The sequence below is a fragment of the Lepeophtheirus salmonis genome, chromosome 5 (genome assembly GCF_016086655.4).
Source record: "Lepeophtheirus salmonis chromosome 5, UVic_Lsal_1.4, whole genome shotgun sequence".
NCBI classification, from domain to species: Eukaryota; Metazoa; Arthropoda; class Copepoda; order Siphonostomatoida; family Caligidae; genus Lepeophtheirus; species Lepeophtheirus salmonis.
In genome coordinates, this window is record NC_052135.2 from 10,557,596 (window position 1) to 10,579,857 (window position 22,262).

Genomic DNA, 22,262 nt, shown 5'->3' on the forward strand with positions numbered 1-22,262 from the left:
AGTTGCAATTTGTTTCTGTTAAAATGCCTTATTTTATTAGAATATTGTTCATTTAAATCCCAACTGTACATTGAAACTGTCATTTCATTATCATCTATTTAAATTAAATGTTTATTATGTATTTATGAGTAATATACCTGTGGGCTGTAGCTTTGCCCACAAATTAAGAAATTTCTGCTTTCTACTAGAATTTTTGATCTCCTTCCCGCTAAGTTATGAAGCAGAGTAAAAAATTTAATATTTGATTTTTTTTTTTCATTAACTATGGATTTTGAAAGACAATTTCAAAAAATTGAAATTGAATTTTTTTTTTTCAAAAAATAAAATATTTGTAATTTCATTTTTTTTTTACCAAAAAAAATAATTTTTCATTTTTTCTTTCTAAAAAAATTAATTTTCTGTGAATGTCTATGGGTTTTTGAAAAATATTTCATACAAGATTAATATTTGAATTTCATTTTTTCAAAAGATTTAATATTTGAAATTTAGTTTTTGTAGTTTTTTCCATTTTTTGTACGTCATTTTTTTTTTTTTTTAGAAAAGATGAATTTTTTAATAAAAATCATGGTCTACAATTTGAATTTTGTCCACGGTCTGAATATTTTTGATTTTGATCTCGGACTCATTCTCAACACTATAAGATTCATAGGCGCACTCATCGTAAGTTCCAAGAAATGATATAATTTTTTAATATGATATGCCGTATAATACTATAAATCTAGTTTCTGGTATTATTTGGCTTTTGTTGGGATGTTAAAAGGGTCATAATCTCTGGTTGTGTAAATTAAAAATAAATATATATATAAATTGGCAGTGCTCTTATTAATTATACAGGGAACATTTAGTGAGAGGAGGTTAAATTTTGTACAAATGAATTCAAGACAATGATCGAATTTATCTTTGTGTGCAAAATCCAAAACTGATCTCAGTTTTTCTCTCGGTCATCTTAATTCTGGAATATCTGGAATTATAGTAATTCGGGACTAAAATCGTTCCAAGTCATTTTCCCCCTTAAAACAATCTTCAAATTAAAAGTAGGATTAATAAAACTTTTGTATAAGTGTTTTTTATGATTAAAAAATATCTTTATTGATTATGTATCTTGTTTTGAGCTCCATATATTTTCATTTTTATGATAAAAAATGACACTATTCTTTAGACCCTTATAATTTATTCAAAATATATGGTTATGTGGAGTATTATAGCTTATTTCATAGAAAAATATTTAATCTAAAATTTAAAAAAAAACGATCTTGGAGATGCATATTGTTTAAATAGATATTTTTTCATCACTTTTCAGCCTCTAAATGGAAATATATCGAATTTAGAACAAGATATATAATCAATACAACATTGTCTAATAATAAAAAGACACTTTTCAATCATAAAAAAACACTTCTTTAACTTAAAAAAAGATTTATTTAAAAAATATGCACCTCCAAGGATTTTTGTTCAATTTTGTGGGATTACTCCCCATAGAACAAATTTGCCTTGGAAAAAGCTCGCCAAGCAGAGGAATCGCCTATCTTTAAATAATGTAAATATTATTTACAATAAATAAAGGCATGCAATTTATTTTATAAATTGTTATTCTTAGAAATTTATAGAAAAGTGATATTTCTTAACTATTATTTAAAATATGAAAGAATAGGCATTTGAATTGGGAATTTTATCAAGAATTGCATCGGAATTGGGATTTTTTTTTGGAATCTTCCCATCACTAACAAATATATATGTTATAGTTGAGAAGGAAGAAAGTGGGAGGGGGGAGTGCAGAGCTTGAGACATTAAGAAAAAGTTTCTATTTATTCCAAAGAAATGTAATGATGATCAATATTTCTTTTTGGGATTAAAAAACACAAAAAAAAGAAAATAAAAAAAAAATACGTGTTCCTCTTGATATAAAACATGAAAGAAGAATAAGAAAATAAAACTTTCTTGATATCAGATTTTTTTTCTTCAAATTGAACTTTATTTTTGTATTTTAAAATAAAAAAATCTCCTATGAGTGAAATTTAATAGATTTTCTTTTTTCTCTTTCTTAGAATATTATCTATAAAATGCTATGTAAATCCATGGATGTGAAAATTGTGAAAATCTTTGTGAGTGTAAATCAAAAAGAATATTATATTTATAGGTTTAAAGAATATGAAAATGGAAGATTGGGCTCTATTTGTTATTGAAATCTGAGCAATGTTCTTTATTTTCCTAAGCTGTTATCATTATTATTATTATTATTTTTGAAAAAATAGCTTATAAGCAAGATTGTCCCCTTATCAATATAGCGGTTCAAGCAATTTCGGTTCTTGAACCGCTAGAACCGGAACCGCAATAATTTGCTTATTGGTCTCCGTTCTTGTGCTTATTTTGGTTTGTTATATTTTTTGGTATATTCGCAACCTTTTTCATCAACATATTTTTATGTAAATGAAACACGTCGTACATTTATTGTATCACGTAACATTTCATCCAAAAAGAAACAGAAAAAACTCTTGCTTGCTTTTCGGGCCCAATAATATGATAAATACAACATTTGTTAAGCCAGGATTTCCCAAACTTTACTCCACCAAGGCCCCCTACACTTATACATTTTTAACAAAGTCCCTTTTTATACAAAACATTTGTATATGTATGTATAGACTCATAGCAATCCTCAATTGTCCATCTTCCTGCAGCCCCCCCCCTCCTATACTCCCTTCCCGGTCCCACATTGAAAATTATTGTCTTAAGCCGCTTTAATTTCTGGCGCCCATGTTTGAACTTGGAGCACTACGAACTCTGCATTTAAGGTAGCTGCGGCTCTGTCTGTATCTAATATCATTTCTTTGGTCCAAATTTTCTAGCAACGCCGCCTGTTTTAAGTGCCTGTTACTAAACTGAGCCTGTATTAAAAGTACCAAAGACTTTAACTGGGACCGTTGAAATGAAAGAACCGATACTGGGACCAATATAACTTCTAAATCTGAACTGGGCACAACCTTGCTTATAATAATAAAGTAATTAATAGTGTGGGAAAGAGAAAAAGTAACAGCCATTTTGAATTGGTAGTTTTTTTATATATTAAGGATCAATAGGTCAAACGTCTTTTGATGTGCTTCCAATTTTGAAAAATATTGAAAGAAAAAAATGAATTTAGTAGAAAACGAGGATGGGATAACAGAAACGGATGGCCATTTGTCAAACTATGATAAATTCTATAATTCGAAAGGGATCAATAAACTAGAGCAGCGTTGGACAAAGTGTATAAGCCTAAAAGGAGACTATGTTGAAAAATAAAAATAAAATGTTTACACCAAACAATTAAGTAGTTTTTATTTTTGCACGGACTTTTCAAACGACCCTCCTATAAGTTTTTAATTTCATAAACTGCTGACAAAGATCCTAATGTAATGTTTTTTACTCGATGATACGCTTCAATTTTCAAATTAGAGATAAATAATTAATCAGTGCACTTATATCTTGAAAGTTACTAGTTTTCAAATGTATGATCACGAGGATTTAAACCATTTCACATCCTTATAAATTTTTTCCCATTACAAGTTTTTTTCAAGTTTTGATTCTTTAAAAATTGCTTTCTCATTAATACCAAAAAAACAAATGGAAATAAAAGCAGTTCATATAGTATTTACTTATCCCCCCCCCCTCCTTAATGCATATTAACTTACCACATATTCCAGAGTGAACCTTTTTGAGTCGTTTCTTCTTTCGACATATCGCTAGTTTCATTTTACATTCGTTATCATATGTAACTTGATCTGAGCCACAAACAGGGGTATACGCATAAGGACAAGTATCCTTACATTGGCACTCAATGGTCGAATCCTCCATATGAACACAGACACCTCCAAAAGGACATGGGTTTTCATCATCACATGACTCTGTAAAGATAAAGGAATATTTTTAGAGCATAGAAACACAAATAAAAGGTCATAACCTCAGCTCAGGCTCTAAAACAATAGGAGACTTGTTGAAACTTTTATGTATATCTTTCTGGAGATGCGATGTTATGGGGGAAAAAGTCATGAAACATTTTTAGTTTCTGATAAAAACTAATTATAAATGTTTACCCAAAGTATATATTTATACTAATCTGATCAAACAGAAACCGTTATTCTCTAATTTTTAATTCAATTTTAAAAATAGATATTTTTTTGGAAATTGTTGGTACTTGTTGTCAACGTATAATGATAATATCATGCATTTTGAATTGGTACTATTTTTTTTATGAAAGATCAAAGGGTCAAGCACCTTTGTGTGTGCTTTTACTTTCGAAAAATATTGGAAAAAATATAAATTTGTAGGAAATTTTTAAAAAGTTTTGAAAGATTGTGTATTCTTTTTACATAAGGTTTTTTTTAAATAATATTAAATTTTGGAAATTAAAACCATCTTTCAGAAATATATAAAGAATGTTTATCTAAATTGATTTTTTGTTTCCATTTTTGGAGCACACAAAAATACGTTTAACTTTTTTATATATAAAAAATAAAAATACAACCCTTGTGAACAAATACAATAAAACAATAATGTTGGGAATGGAATGATAATTGAATTCTGAATTAGAAAATACAAGTTTATAATTCCCAATTCAATTCATTATTTTCGTTGATATTTTGCATACATTTTTATCCCCAAAAATATCATATTTTTAGAAAATTGACAAGAAAATCCATCAAATTTAAAAAAAAAAAAATAATCATAAGGCTTTTGATTCATCTAAATGTAAATTGCATGTACACACAGGATCTTAATGACTATACAAACACGAAAAACTAGTGGGACTTTTTAATGGGCAATCAATCCTTTTAGTTCATTTTTCTCATATTATACTGGTGTCCATTCTAAATATTATCAATAAGGCTGTCTAAAGCTTTAAAATAAGGTAACAAAATGCACCTGTTAGCTTGAAGATCATCATAGTGGTAGAGTTACCCTTTTTCAACAAAAGATGTTGCTTTTTATGATAGCAAAGAATGCGTCACAGTATCCTTTGTTTTCATTTGTGTTCTTATGGCGTATTCAACTTTTGCTTCCCTCTCCAGAATTTACCTTATTCATTCAATTAAAATGGAGTAAAGTAGTAATTTTGTATTTTTTATATAATAACTATTATGAAATTTTAGCTGAAAAATACAATGATACAAACATTACCTTACCTCATTGTTTATAGACGGTGGTGCATCGAATTTGAAAACATTGTCATAATACGTATTATTACTATATAAATAATTTATCTTGCACTTGAAATAATGACTATTGTCACTCAGTAAGGCATGGTAAAATTTTGTATATTAATAGACATTAGTCTATATTTTACCTTAGATATATTCAAATATTCCTCAGATCAACCGGAGAGTCTTAGAAGTTGAAAAATATAACATATATAGTATTTGAAAACTGGTCTTGTAGTTGACATTATGACAATTGTAAGTCAGCCTGGCATGGTAAAGTTTGGCCACTTAATAGATAAGAGAAAATAGTTTCCTCAAATGTATTCAAATATTCTTCAGATTAACCAGAAAACTCGGAAGTCGGAAAATATAAGCAATGAGTGACTTAATAATAAAACATTCACTCAATAATTAGTTTGAAAAATTATCATATGGTAGAGCTACTTAATCAGACTGTTATTTTTTTTGTAGTGATGACATCTACGTTTTTAACATAACTACATAGAAGTTATATAGTCAGTTGCAGTAATATTCAAGTGTAATTGTACACCCCTAGCGGTAAAAAAAAGTCTTGCTACGCAACTACCTTGTACAAACAAATATTCATGAAATGATGTTTCGTTTTGCTAATTTGTTTTAAAGCATTAAGGCCGTCTACAGGATTTCTCAGTTATCCACTCAGTCAACATACAAGATTATTTAATTCAAAAACTTTCTAATCAGGTATTAATTATTCCATACCTACTTTTTCTCCGTGTTTCGTAACATTTTTGTTTGTTTGTTTGTGCAGGTTAAATATATATATATCTGTATAAGATTTTCTTATTATGCAATGTGAGATACCAAAAGACATAATCAAATTAAGCATTCTATTTTATACTTCTACCTCTTATTATTTGAATATCACGTAATATACCATGTTATTGATTTGAAGAGGGGAATAAAATCAAATTACCATAATTCCAAAGACATTCTACATCACTCTTTTACTTTCTGTCTTTCTCTAGTATAGTGTGTAGTTTCATATCGATCTATTTAAATGTGTACAATACGTTTTCAAAAAATATAGAATAAAAAAAATCATTGAATTTTACATAAAACGTACATTTTTCAAAGATTTTATGGGATGTTAAATAACAAACAAACCCGAAAGTCAACTTGGCAACCCTCACCATTTGAAGAATCTTTTGAAGGTGAGAAATAACAATGCTCACGACGTTTTATTAAATCAGCTGTGACAAGGGAGAAAGGAGAAAAGGATATAAACAAGGACATTGTCTAGAATTTCTCCAATGTCGATCCCCAATTCTACTCTGAGACACACTGTAACTCTGCAAAAAATCCTCAGAGTCTTTTATGAGCACACCCGAATTTTCAAACAGGTTTTAAATCTATTTAGGAAAGGATGTTCACTAGGGTGCATCCCTCAAGTAAAAAAATATTGCATTGGCAGTATAATAAAAATGTTCTACCTATAATAAAAACACACTGTATGAAATATTTTAAAGTTCTAATAAACTCTACCGGGCCCACATTAAGCATTTTGAAATAAAAATATTATTGTATATAGTCATTGGTTATATTACTATGGCAAGCAACGCTAAACATTCATTTTAGTTTTTTTCACGAATTACGTGTTTCATACTATTATTGTTAACTTGTACTGCCTCAAAAATATGTTGTTTTAATTATAGTCAATAAGAAATACATAGTTACTAATCTAGAAATATTGCTTTAATGGCTTAAGATACCCAAGTAAAAGAAAGTGCATAACTTCAGTGGGATTCAAAACTTATGGATACTTTGGTTATTTATTTGAAAAACGGAGGCAGATACAGACTTTCGACATAAAATAAAAGTTTTTCAGAATTCTGAGTTACTTACCTAGTGCTATGTTTTATTCTGATCAGACCAGATTCATGTGCTCTGGGGGGAAGGATTTTTTTTGACAATTAGTTGATTTTATAAAAAAACAAGATCGATTCCCCGTGTCTCAAAGTTTTTTGACTGTTATGGATAATTGTACAAACAGAAAAATGGGGACCGTATATTGAATACAAATTTAAAAAGAGAATTAGGAAGAGGATTAGCGAGTTAGTCTGAGCATGTATCTTCATTATTGTTAAAGGATGAACATATTTCGAATGGTTCTAATTATAATGACCAAGGGATGGAAGAACTTCAGCTGTTGTCTATTGACAAGTTTTATTAAATTCTGGGGTTATTTAAAGCATTAATAAAATACTTTAAAATAAAACATAAAATATAGGTACGTCCTAGTGTATATATACTTAAACTTGTATGTTTCCTAGAAAATAAGATCTTTTATATAGGGTATTAAAAGTCAGAAAGGTTCTCTAAACTATATATTCCGAGGAGTAGGGCATAAGCTTTCACTCCTTACTTTCTATTGCATGAATATCTTATATTGAACATATAACTATATACAGGGTACCTACATGGATTGTCTATCTGAAAATTTGTAGGTTGTTAGACAAAAGGAGGGCATAAAAGGAATAAATACAAAAATCGGAAGTTGAAAAATAACGATTTTTTTATTTCTAAAAAAATAACATTTTCATATTTTGATGTAAATAAATATTTTAGTATCTTCATGTTCCGAAGAAAACATATTTGTATGTTAAATGACTAATTCTTTACATATATACTCGTATAGGTACAATGTTTTTATGATTACTTTTGTTTTGTAGTCTATAGCCGTGAATATAGATACATACGAACATACAATATATACTTTTTATGAACATACTAGTGTTGGGGTTCGGTCTGAAAGTTCTAGACCGGTTTTAGACTGTTATGATTTTTCGTGAACCGAACTAATTCGGCCCTTGAAAGAAGTTGCATCCGGACTGGTCACAAAGAAAATTCGGTCTAGATTGGCCCCTAAGAAAAATTCGATGTGAATCGGTCCCAAAAAATATTCGTTTATCCTGATTCTATTCATGAGATTTGGATGACGTCAGCTATGTTTCAGAATTGTAAACATTGACATTTTTTTGCCAAAAATTAATTTTTTTGTGAATAGCTACGGATTTATGAAATTATTCTACAAAAAATTTAATATTTGAATTTTTTGGAGTAAAATTTGAAACTTATTTTTTGTCATTAGCTGTGGATTTAAGAATTTTTTTGCAAAAAATGTTATATTTGAAATTACTTTCCAAAAAAACTAATTTTTTTCTGAACAGCTGTGTATTTTTAAAAATTTTTGAAAATGAATAAAGCTTTTTAATTTTTTTTTGGCAAAAAAAATTATTTTTGTGAATAACTATAGATTATAGAATTTGAAATTTTTTTACAAAACAATTATTTTTATATTTTTTTCCTTAAAAAAAAGATATATATTTATAATCCAGCCAACGCCCCTGGTGGACCTACCATGACGTCATATTAAGTTACATGTGTTGCAATAATCATAATTAAATCTGAATAGGGTAAAAAATCAGTTTTCATTTACTGCCTGGACCAAAATAGGGCAGAAGCGAGACATATGATAATACTGAACTAATACCTTCGTTAACATCAATCGTCTACAGTATTACTATTATTTATTATTTTTGGAGGTGTGAGAAAGAAGATAACGAGAAATGTAGAAAGGAATTCTTCTTTTCAGAGAAAGATGTTAAAACTTCGAAGATCTATCAAAGAATGAATGTATTTCCCAAAACGAATAATCCTACCAACTATTTTCCCTTTCTATTATAAAACCTGTTGTTTGTCTCTACGTTTTGCCCATCCTTGCTCCAGTGAAATCATTTTGATGCTTTTTACCTTATTAACAACATATATATGACCCTTCAACAAAAAGCATAATAAAATGATTTTTATCACATTTGAGTGTGGATTACATTTGTATTCTTCGACAAATTATCGTCAATTTCTGACAATCAATAATTTTTTTTAATGTACCTTAAATTTTTTCAGATGGAGTTGCATTGATTAAGTATAAGTAAACATTATAGTATTACATTTACTCCATCTGACCTAGGAATCTTCTTTAAAGTTCATATACCATACATTATACATATTTCTTTCTCTAGGAACTACCAGGCACGAACCTACACACACTGAGTTCAAAATAATAAATTATCCTCAGCACGTTGTTCATTGAGTTACGTCGTTCCATATGTGCAAATACTTCTTATAAACCCTTTGGAGGCACTTCAAATTGCAATTAAAGTAGCTGAAATGGATTATATGGCACCGTCTTGGATAAACACATAGTTGTCCCTGGGTAACGTGATCTTCAACCATGGCAAGACATGGTAACTGAAGAACTTGTAGTAGACGTCCGTGTTGACTTTTTCGTTGGCAGTGAAGAAGTAGGGAGGCATCTTGTTGCCGACGGACGCCACAAAAAACAAGGACATGACCTGAGCTGGATGTTTGCTCCTGAAGGTTCCCTCGACCTAAGCTCTTGATTCAGTGAAGAAGCGATCATTTTTCCTGTTTCAGAACAACGTCCACTGTGAAGATCTTCTTGTCGGAGAACGACTTGTTTACAGAGGAGATCGCACAGCCTCAGCCGTTTTGCTTGCTGCTCTTGGTTCTTTCGAATGGCGCCAAGTACAAGGCTAAACAACCTCGAAGATAATTCTAATTTTTGAGTCCCCACCCTGTACATATATATATATATATACAGTTTACAAATAATATACAATGTACAGTATGTGTCCGTGTCATCTCCCTCTTTAAATGAAAAGAAAAAGATGGATTTTCTCAGGTTACCTTCTCATAAAGAAGAAAAAAAACAAAAAAAACGGAGCAAAACATCCTTTATAAGATTCCTGTTCACATATCTGTAATTATTATGTACATTGACAGGAAATTAATCATAGAGGTTATTGGCGGAGCCTGAAGGGAGTATGGACAATCTATTCCCCCTCTATGATAAAAACGTGAACGCTAAAGTATATTCAAGGCATCATTTTTTTAGAAGAGACAAAAAAATTTACGAAAATTCTAAAGTTATTTTTTTTGGGTGAAGACTGAATTTGAACCAATGACCTTTTTGTATATGAAGTAAAAAAAAAATATTTTGACTTTCTCCCTTGCTTAATTTTTGGTCAATATTGTTTTCATGTTGAAATATGAGAATAGTGTTTTAAAAATTAAAATGTTTTCACACTTCATTAAAAAATATTTTATTTGATTGTATTTACATGTACATATATAAAAATCTTTTGGTTGAACGGATATATTCATCTACTTATGTGTAATTATATTTGAAGTAAAGGGATTTTCTTTGAATGGAAGAGAAGCTAATTATTGGATACTGTTATAATGGTTTAGAGTACAATTATACAATAGATACGAGTATATATGTACGTAGGAAAAGAAAATGGGCTATAATGGACTAAATGTATATAATTAGTTTTATAGAGTTTCTTACTTGCAATTTGTAGACGCGTGTGCTGTTGTTTGGCATTGGACGACGATGATGACTCTGTATACTCCTTCACTAAAGACCATGAAAGACCTTTTAGGAATGCACAGGGTTGTGATTTTGTGTTTTATGTATAAAGAATAGCATGTTTCTTACCTCCATTGTAGTAAAAAATAGTTCCTACACCAGCAATAATGGCTAAAATGAGTAGTGCTAAGAACGATGTCCAAGCAATAGGGGATCGCATTTTTGAACAACAGGGTCGATGTGGAGTAGCTATAATCTGGACGGTAGACACGGGTTTTCCGACGGCTGGGTAGTCCTCGTCATCTGTCTTATCCGTGGATGAAACAGTCCGATTATAACTGTTTCCATGACTTTTAAAATTTTCTCTTTTTCGTCGAAGGGGATCATCATTGAAGGAGGAGGAATTCGTACTGTGTTTGGAGGATAGAATCCCTGGAGGTCTTGACCGATCCACAGAGTCATAGCTATTCTTATAATTGGTTGAAGATCCATTCTTTAAAATAGATTCTCGGCCACCATTACTAGTGGAACGAGGAATTTTTGGGAGATCTGCACTTGATCCTGAACGGTTCAAATAATTATTGCCACGATAGTCTATTTCGTCAAAATAATCTTGTGAATCAATAGCATAGGAGCGTGATACACTTCCTCTACCACCGTTGTTTACGGAAGAGGAATGTGGTCGTCTTCGTGGGAGGGAAGAGTAGCTGTTTCCACGAGGAGGACACTCACGGAGATTGTAGTTTTCGGAAAACTCGGGGTTTCGAATATTATTGCTAGGATTACGGCGAGAGGAAGATGATGATGGGCTTTCATCGCTGAAGACTTGATCGGAAAAACGGATGCTTCTCATCCTCGACCAATGCCTTCCTCATAGGTGTCGCTTAAGTTCAACATACGGTAGTGAGTACCCTTGTTTTCCTTAGTGTTAATAATGATAAAAAATCATAAATATTGTACATAGCTAAAACAAAAACCTTGGAAAATCATGATTACCAAACACTGTTAGAAATATATACAGCATTAATAAGAATACTATTAATTTAAAGGAAGAGTATTAAATTACTCTAAGCGCTTCATTCTATCCTTTTGTTATTAATTATGATAATTATGGCAGTTTTTAAAGAGTTCTTTTTTGAGGTCGAGACATAGATATTAAGTATTCATAAAAGATTATATGAGCATATACATTTTTATGGGTAATTTTCCATTCATACAAGTACATGTATGTAAATATGAATATAGAAATGCTATAATCATTTTGCATAGTAGATTATGAAAAGTATTTATAAAGAATATGAAAGTTTAAGGTACACATTAAAAAAAATAGGCCCCTTTATCATACCCTAAAACACATATAACGAGACCTTTCTTCCAAGGGAAATAAATAAAGGTATCGTATATATGTACATAAATTATGAAGTACTTAATAGTCTGTCGAGCATAAAGGATTAAAAAAAATCAAACTCTATATTTTATATGCAAAAGACTTGATTTTGTTATCTTTTTATTGGCAATTAAAATAACATGTAGGTATGTGACAAAATACCAATTTACGGAGAAGGAAAATCTTGCAAAAGGCGTTTGCAAAAATCTACATGTGTTTTGGGGATCCCCTTAGAAAAGATGGATGTTTATTACTTAAATTGGGGAAATCAATTTGACTTCATTTATATTTAATTTATGTAGATAAATTCTTAATCTTTCACCCGGTTTAATTTTTTTTTCAATCTGTTGCTTTGTTTAATTGCACCATTCGGAATAACCACTAAACCTTCCTCTATTAAGGAGAAAATTAATATAAATTAATAGTACATGCCTTGCTTTCGAACCTTGTACAGTGTACACCCAAAGAAAGCAGGCATTCCTCATGCAGAAAAAAGATGTTTATACCACAACGATCGATGAATGAATTAACAAAACGAGAATACCAAACGAAATTTATTTTCTAATCTTAATACTGTTATTTTTCTCATCTTTTCCCCCATCTCTATATGCACTTATACCGTAAGTAAACATGATTGTACTACAACTAATACATCTGACATAGGAAATGAGGTATAAGAAATGCATTTTCTTTTTCTAGGATCGACAGGGTTTCAATTTTACGCACATTCATTTCAGTAGAATAATTTTCCCCGATCACATTGCCCGCTATGCTAGGTTGCTCAATGGAGCTCTCATCCCGTTCATGAATTTCTCAATCTTTTAAAAGACGTCTTTCTCTCCGTTAGACATAATTATATCGAGAGGCTCAGTGTCTAGTCTTATTAAGGGTTAATAAACTTTATCAAAATGAATCAAATCTGTTTGTTGAATTAGTTAAACAAAGTGATAAATGAACGCAGATGTTAAGACATATAACATGAAGATTCAGGATCAATTATAGGGGTGTCCCTAGGATTATATTTATATATGCTCTTGAGGGGGTTGGTCTTGGTTTTTGGAATTGTAAATGAAAAAAATTCCAAAATTTTTTTTTTTTGCAAAAAATTTCAAAAATCCACAGCTATTCACAAAAAAATTAAATTGAATATATCAAATATTCAATTTCTTGTGAATTAATCTCAAAAATTCGAAGTTTTTCACAAAAAATATATTTAAAATTATTCGAAAATTAAATTTTTAGAAGCTTTTACAAAAATGCACAGCTATTGACAAAAAATAAAATTTAGAAGGGAAAAAAAATCAAAAATCTACTCCTGTTCAAAAAAATATATAAAATATAAAATTTCTTGTGAATTAATTCCCAAAATTCGAAAATGTTCACAAAAAATATATTTCAAATATAAAATTATTCGAAAATGAAATTTTTTAGAAGCTTTTACAAAAATGCGCAGCTATTCACAGAAAAATTAATTTAGAGGAAAAAAAAAAATCAAAAATCCACAGCTCTACAAAGAAAATATCAAATATTAAATTTCTTGTAAAAAAATTTCAAAAACATATTTGAAATATAAAATTTTTCGCAAACTATTTTTTTTTGAAGAAGCGTATTTTGGGTTGGGCTACTACCCCCTGCGTACGCTTCTGAATTACCATTTTCATTCAAGGAGATTTTGCAAGGTCAAACCATTTAGTCGTTTCTTGATATTTATCTTCTACTTTAAAGGATTAAATTTATTCTGAATATATGTCAGGTAGGAATACGGAAAAAACTGAGTTGACTACCTAATTCAGATTGAGATTATGACAAGGAGTTAAGTATGTAGGCACATACATACATATATTTATGTAGAACCTATTTGAATATGTACATAGTTGGCATTCAAATGTCATACATATTTGACTACTTAGTCTTCCTTAAAAAAATAAAAATAAATAGTGTACTTTGAAAAAATTACATAAATATATAAAATGTGTCCGAGGATATTTCAAGTTTTGGTAGAGAATCTTTTTATAAAATTTTTTTTCTTTTAAATGACAACTCCACATATCTTTCCGACTCTCTCAATAAGGCTTTTTAAAGTGTAAGTGTGTGAAAGAAAGAAATAGGGAAAACACACGATTTAACTCATAATTCTCCGTTGAGACTCTCTTTAAGTCATTTTCTCTACTTATCCCCCCTCTTTACTTCCTTTTGAACCAATTCCCTCGGGACTCTCCTTATTCATATTCACATCCTAAGAAAGATGAAATAATATATAAAGTTCTTGAGATAAAGTACTTTTCAACACAAAAAATATGAATTCATCATTTCAAAAATATGAATATATTTAAACGAGGAGAGAAATAAATGGTAAAATTTACCATTTATATCATCATATATGGCCAGCCCATAATATATGGATACTTGAAATTTTCATATTATTTATTTATCGTTTTATGCCTAGGTACATATGGTGTTCTTCAACATGAACACGATCTTGAAAACAACATTTCAAGGAAAGAAGAAAATCCCGAATTATTTCTTTACTAAAGTCAATATTTCATTGACATATTTTTAAGTCAATTAAAGGGCTATTATCCATATTTGGAAACGGGTAGACTGTATAAGTGTGCCGATACGTCATAGTTTCTCTTTCTATCTCGAAGTTGGAGACAGCGACAGCGGAAAATTCAAATTCAATTATCACAGCCAATACTTTTTCGAGATATTTGGATAGTTAGCAATTTAGAGGATCATGAAAGTAGATGGAAGGCCTTACTATGTGAAGAAGGTCTCTCTCTTAAATTCCAAAAATATTTAATATATAATTGTAAAAAATAATTTAAAATTGCAAACTATAGAACTTCTTTTTAAGTAAATTTTGTAGAACTTGCTTTTTACAATGAGATATATCGTTATTTTTATTGAATATTAAAAAAAAAACACACTTTATTTTATAAATATTTAAATTAAAAGAAATAACAATATGACCCGTTGAGCTTTGGCTAAACACTCCCGGGGCACAGAATGTATGTTTAAGGGAATGCAGTAGCCCTGACTATGATTTTTAAAGTTATACAGAATGTTTTTGTTTTTAAATAAAGTCCCGACAAAAAAAAGAAGAGTTGAAAAGAAAATGAAAATAAGAAAAAAAGTCTTACTAATTGTAACTTTATTAATGAAACAAAAGTTGCGAGAAGAAGACAAAAAAAAAGCACTCGTCATTGGACTTTTATATAGATATATACTGTACCTAAAGTTCATAAAGATTAAAAGCTTTCCAATGAAAACGAATGAATTTGAAGAAATCTCTTTTATTAAAATTTATTTTCTGTGTGTTCATTTAAAAAAAAAAATATTTATATGAATATCTTATTTATTTGTTTAATGATTAACGATTATGTTTGCCGGTTTTGGTTGAGAATAAATAAATAATAATAAAAAAGTCTATATTTCTCCAATAAATTTTTTTTTAAATGAGATAAAAAAACTTCCAATTTTTAAACTTTAGAGTTGACATTTTGGAAGGGATAAAATTTGAAGGAGTTACCTTTTTTAATTTTTTTAAAAATGTTGACATTTAATTTTCTTTCGACTGAAAGCTATAAAAATTCCGCTCCAATGAGCCAAAGACTCTTTGGTTCCTATGGTTACCAACGTTCTAATTATTCACAGAGTTCTAAGATATTATGTGCACACTCAAGATGACATACAAATAGATAAACAGACAGAGAGATATACTTTGCTTTATTCACATATAGAGATTTGTTTTCAACAAATAAAAAAATAAAAAGGGCTAGAGAACGAAAGCCAATCAAGTCCAAGGGAATTTTTATACAAAGTACTTTTAGAGTCAACAGTGAAGTAGTTACATTTGTGCATTAATGATTTTTTGCATATTTTACATTCATTAAGGAAAAAACAAGTATATGAATAGCAATTACTGAGAAGCAAATTAATAATCCTTTGTGTTTTTCCCGCGCACTTTGTGTACTAAAATTTGCAGGTATCTGAAAAAAAGGGGAAGCATTGTCTTTTTCATCAATATTGGTTGTACATAGATACATTTTAGTTCAGTAAATTAACAAATATCAAGTGGAAATGGGCTGGAAACTTAAGTATACATACATGAAAATGAAAATATCAACACAAGTTCTCATTTACAAAGTTATATAATGTTCCATATTTATTAAGGCAAAGCAATTAAATACTTGTTTATTGAAGTTTATATATTTGTATTACTCTATTTCAAAAGGTATACGACGTTCTACATAAGTAAGGGGAATGGAACAGGAAATTTGACAAAAAATACTTTCACAAACTTTTTAAAACGCAGAAAATAATGAAAAATTAAGTAGGTATTCGAACAAAAGAACAATTGAGACACAAGTGTAATTTGCTTTAATTTCATTATTTCTATTTTTTTTAAGGAATCCGAAACTTGTTCCCCTTTATGAATTTATGAATAAAAAAGGAGATTTAATTTTAAATTTGATGTTAACTAGTGTTGAGACTCGGTCCACCGTCAATTTTTTTTTCGCTTTAGTCAAGTGATTTTTTTAGACCGATCTTTCGGTTCAAACCACGGTCTCAGACCGTGGATTGATTTTTTTTTTGTCTTTTTGCGAACCGATTTTTTTCGGTCCCATATAGTATGAGAAACCCAATTTCATCCATCATGGATCTTTTCAAAAAAATCTCAAAAGTGTTCTAGAACAAATACTCTATACATATAAGTGAAACAGGATTAAAATTCATCTGAGCATTTAAAATTTGTATGACGTCATTATACTAGAAAATACATATGATGTCATGTTATAAACAATTTATTTGTAAAATCTGTCTAGACTGATTTTTTTCGGGGGCATAAGTAAAACGAATTTTTCGTTTGGATTAGATATATACCAAACTAATTCGGTACAACAAAAAATATGAAGGTTTTAGACGGATCTATGATTTCCAGACGGAAAACCAACCCTAATGTTAACCATCTCCTTTATTTTGAATCAAACATTACTTAAAAAGACAAAAAAATATTGCAATTAAAAGTTCAATATGGTAGATTAAGCCTTTTAATGATGAAAGCAACTCAAAAATTAAATTTTCTTTATTACAAAACTTTTTTAATTGCAAGCAATAATAAAAATATTATATGTTGAATTATAAATAACTTTGTATGATCAAAGCTTACTACTAATAAGGCATTATTTAAGACAATATTTCGACTCATGCAATTTCGGGTACATATCCATGACAGTCATCAGAATGGTATTGAAAATATGTTTCATGTCATACTGAACCATTGGGATAGGTATAATATTGGGTGTGCTAGGTCATTTCATTCCTAGTAAATTCATTCTCGGTAAAATTCATCCCTGGACATTTCATTCCCACTATAAAGATGGATATTTAGTGACTTCATACAGTTTCAATCCAGAGATGAACTTAAAGCGGGTGAGAGAAAATGATTTTGGATTAGGTCATGAGGGGCCCAGCAAACTTGCTTATTATATACGTAGATCTGAACTGTGAGAAGAGAAATAAGGATGATGAAATTGAGGAGAGGTAGTAGTTGTATTGACTGACGATCGCATGGAAGAGTAATTTCTACTCACTATTAAGGACTTATGATGACATCATTTCTAATCAATAAGCATCATAAATCCTTCATATCTGTATTCCATCCATCAAAGGTCATCTCCAGGACTGCCCAAGCTACTAACTAGTTTTGACCGAATGACGTGATTAAATATCAAAGTTGTAATGAAATTTCCGGGGATGAATTTTACAAGGAATTAATTTACTGGGAATGAAATTAATAGTCACGAATATTGGGCATAGCATGTATTAAATAAGTTGAGCTAAACATAAGTAATATTAATTAGGGAAACTTTTTATTCGCACGAAATGAAAAAGTTTTCTTTATTTTGGATACAGTCTTAATAAATTCAATAATTGTCATTTTACGTATGTAAATGTAAAATACTGATCGTTCTCTGTATAGATTTTACGTTGACTTTGGTTGGGTATTCTGAATGACAAAAATGAATGTAATAGTAATTCTCTTATTGCCAAATTTCTTCAAAAAAATGAAATAAGTTTATTTATTTTATATTCGTTTGTAAAGAATTGTTACCATGTGCTAATACATGGACAGGGTACTCCGCAGGGAAGAGGCTATAGCCCCCCCCCAAAAAAAAAATCAAAGGCATTTTTATGTTTTTAAAACAATTTTTTCCCAAAAATTTAATATTTGATTTCTTTTACAAAAAAATTTTTTTTTTCTGAATAGCTTTGAACTTTTGATTTTTTGTTTAAAAAATTTTATATTTAAAATTTCATTTTTTCAATTTTTTTACAAAAAAAATTATAAAACCAACTCACCCTCCGTCCCCCAAAAAAATATAACCTGCGAACGCCCTTGATGGAGCTACTAATATCCCCATCATCAATTTCAAAATTATGTCACATTTTTATATTTTTAAAACGTTGAAGGATTTTCACACTCTAAAATAAATATTCTCTATGAAATGCCCTAATATGGAAACTTTTGTTAAGTAAAATATCGGGAATAAAATTCAAGGTTATATTAATATCTGGTAATTATCTTAATATATGTACTTTTACAAATATAACGTGTTGTTTAAACAATGGTCCACGTGTTCCATTTAACAAAAAATCATTTTTGTTGTCTTCTTTGAGATTTCAAAATATGTAAAACATTAATATTCAATGATTGCAACCCTTAAAATAAATAAAAAATATATAAAGCTTGACTAATAAAACAATATTATTCTGAAGATGGCGTAGATATACTAAGTTTGAGTAATAAACAAATAAAAAGACAAGTTTTTAATAAACAAATATAAACGCTAGGTGACTCCAACGTCATGGCGTATGTAAACACACTCTTAATTAGTAAACCCTGTTCATGCTTCATTTAGACGATAATCAGATGTTTTATAATTGGAATACAATCTGGACTCTTTTAAAAGTATTTATTTTTGATAAATAGTCCTTTCAAGAAATGGATTGTTAAAATTGATGTAAATGTTAAGGACTCATTAATTACACAGAGGAACACTCATTCTGTACAAATAAATTCAAGCCAATAAAAAAAAATTATATCTTTGAGCGCAGAATCCAAAAGTGATCTAAGTTTTTCTTTCAGTTAGCTAGATGTAGTGATCCCATTTTTTTATGGGGTGTACTAGGAAATAGTCAATATTATTATCCTATTTTTACAATTTTAATGCCACTTTCATGGCGTCATACCCCACAGTAAAATGACGATGGATGCAATCAAAGGAAGATCCTTCCAACTTGATCATCTAACTCAAGTGATGTTTGAATTCGGATACCGAATTCAACGAAGGACGACAGGAGGAGAATTAATACGAGGAAAACTACAATAGGGCATAAGGGAGTAGAGTGGACTCCTTCCTTGGGAATGAGATACCAGGATCAAGCGATCAATTCATGTTGACTAAATATTGGAGTAAGTAAAAGTAAAACTTATTAGATCAAAATATTAAAAGATTTTGAAAAAATCTTAAATGTATAAGAAACAAGTTGAAAATGTTAATAAAGTATATACTTTATATATCAGACAAACGAAGAATGGAGTAAAATCGAATTTGAGGTTAGCCCCACTTCCCTGAATAGAGCAATATTTCACAAAATTATTAGTGATGTACTGCGAGTTGAATTTTGCCGCTCAAGTATTTTCGAATTTACAACTCAAGAAATTACTACCTATTTTCGTTACTTGCTTCAATACTCATTACTCTCATGGGTATTAAACTTACAATTTTTGCCCAACTGATAATTTTGGGGTGATAAAAGCAAAAATTCATTGATTTTGGGAGACTACATCCCCTCTAGTCTATCCCCTGCGGACGCCCCTGACATTACAAATCACTTTTTTCATACTGACAAATTTAGCAGTGTAAAATCATAATTTATATATTGGATTATTGAAAGTATATTATTTAATAATTGCTTTTTCCTTCTCCAATTATTAATTATAAGATTCACATTCTTAACCAGCTCCGATGAAGATGTTTTCTTCCTCTTATGGATACAAAATTTTTTGAATCCGAATAAAAAAAATATTTATTGATGATTGATATGCCTTAATATTCTCAAATAAGAAAAAGGAGACAAACATAATTTTTGACGAGTTACGACTAAATACTCGCATTTTAGACACACGAGCCGAGTTTTTGGTATTTCTTTTTGTTTATTACATACGTAAAACTCGAGTATCAATATACGAGTTTTTCTCGTCCTACATCACTACAAATTATATAATCTTATTAAAGAATCAAAGCTATGCAAAGAATAATTTAATTTTTAAATTATTCTTTTGCTAAGCTGTTTTTGATATTAATTATCGATAAAGCTTCGAATAGTACTATTATTGTGCAGAAAAATGATTTTTAGATTTCGTGCCTTGGTGGAAAAATGTGTACAAATGTATTTAATTTTGAATTTAGTAATTTTTTACTTCAATGAAAGAACGGATAATTCCAAGAATATACAAATCAATTTTTATAACGTTGTCCTGTCGCCCTATAATAATTACTTTAAACCTCGGTTATAAATCTTTTTTTATCTTATCTCTACAGAATATAGACTAGATCAATGTATATTAGGGTGTTTCTTATTTTTAATTTTGTTAAAATGTTTGGTTTGCCGTTATTTTTGATATAAAATTATAATTGGCAAAGTTTGAACAAAATTCAACAAAGTTTAGAGGTAGCTCAGTGGCCACAAAGTTTTGAAAATTGTCATTTTTTTTTTCAAAAAAGAGACCCCTGTCTCATTTATCGTGAAAACAGTTTATGGTATAGCTTTTTTTGTTCTATAACTTTTTCAAGATGTCTAAATTTACTCTACAAAATATTAATGTTGTTCAGGGGGAAAAAATTATCTATGTAATGTAATTAACAATGCAAAATAGTTTAAAAGAAAACTAATAAATATATAACGTGTTGAGCTCAATGTTTTTATATTTCATCTTTTTTTCACTCAAAACATGAAGATTTATACATATTTCATTAGTTTATAACTTTTTTAACATAAGATAATTTAGATCATTAATATAATAATTTCTACTCTTTAAAGGGTTATCATAGAATATACGTACATATTAATAAATAGTTTTTTGCAGTGATATTTTCTGAAATACTAAAAAAGTCTAGATATATTTTTTTTCGAGTCCGGGTACATTTTTTGATGGTCGTCAACGACTTGTAATAAAAATTGGAGCTTCAATTCGTCAGCTGCTAACAATTCACATTATTATTTAATGAATGCCACTCCTCGTTATTCTTAATTGATAACTTTGAAAACATCAATAACTTCTAGGGTTTTCTTATAATTAAAGTTACCTGGTTATAATTTTTTAAAGATTTTTAAATACTCTTCTTGGAGTTTCCACATCTGAATGATATTGTTTGTAGGAAATTCTCTAATTTTGAATGGATAATTTTTTTCTTAGAATTTTGGTCTTGTTTTTCCTTATTTTTTCATTTCATTTCAGATAATAGTTTCTTTTTGGATGCCAAACTGACTCGACCATCAAATAAAGTCAAACTAACCAGCTCTTCTGATAACTACTATAAATGCTTAGATTGTTATTCACATTTAAATATTTTTTTATAAGAACAAAGTCAATATCTCTTAGTCAGCTATTTTTACTTAATAAGAAATTAACATGATAATTTTCATGGATAAAAATATACATTTAAACTCAAAATTTATTTTATTCTGTTAAAATAATAATATTGTAAAAAGTTTAAATTATTAATTCATTATCTTTTGTAGGAATTTTATTAATATAAAGCCGCCCAATTTGATGTTTATCTTCCTTTATTTTGTAATAAGTCAATACTTATTAGATATTATTCATATTTTTTATAAGCAATTGATTATGTCGAAGAAGTATTCTGTGGTTATGCGTTGATAGCATGGGATAAAGGAACAAATCCTATCTCAATCCCTACCTAAATCTTCTACAAAGGAGAACCGCCTATGGTAGAAATAATTGAAAGGGAATCCCGACTACCGTCTCAAATATCTTTTGAAACCCCGTTATAATTCCTGGTGAGAAGGAATTATTCTTACTTCAAGATTCTATAGCAAGAAAAAAATATGAGTGAACCTTGCTAAAGTCGTTGGACGATATTGGAAGAGATAACTCTTGGTTGGCCAAATTCAGAGCTTCTGTTTTGGCCCCTCCGAAAATAGATGGAGGGACTGTCTATGAACCGGAGTGGACCAA

The 22,262-nt window shown here is 29.3% G+C and overlaps 1 protein-coding gene across 3 annotated transcripts in view; it reads right to left on the reverse strand.

The window, feature by feature from the left end:
- LOC121118947 (agrin) overlaps positions 1–22,262 on the reverse strand; it is a 131,973-nt gene that overhangs the window by 72,135 nt on the left and 37,576 nt on the right. For all 3 annotated transcript variants that reach the window (XM_040713559.2, XM_040713558.2, XM_071888224.1), the window contains exons 2-4: positions 10,735–11,526; positions 10,585–10,671; positions 3,666–3,878 (exon numbers count right to left, since the gene is read on the reverse strand). In XM_040713559.2, the coding sequence (XP_040569493.1) occupies positions 3,666–3,878; positions 10,585–10,671; positions 10,735–11,458 (1,024 nt within the window). In that variant the 5' untranslated portion in view covers positions 11,459–11,526. The remainder of the gene's footprint in view (positions 1–3,665; positions 3,879–10,584; positions 10,672–10,734; positions 11,527–22,262) is intronic.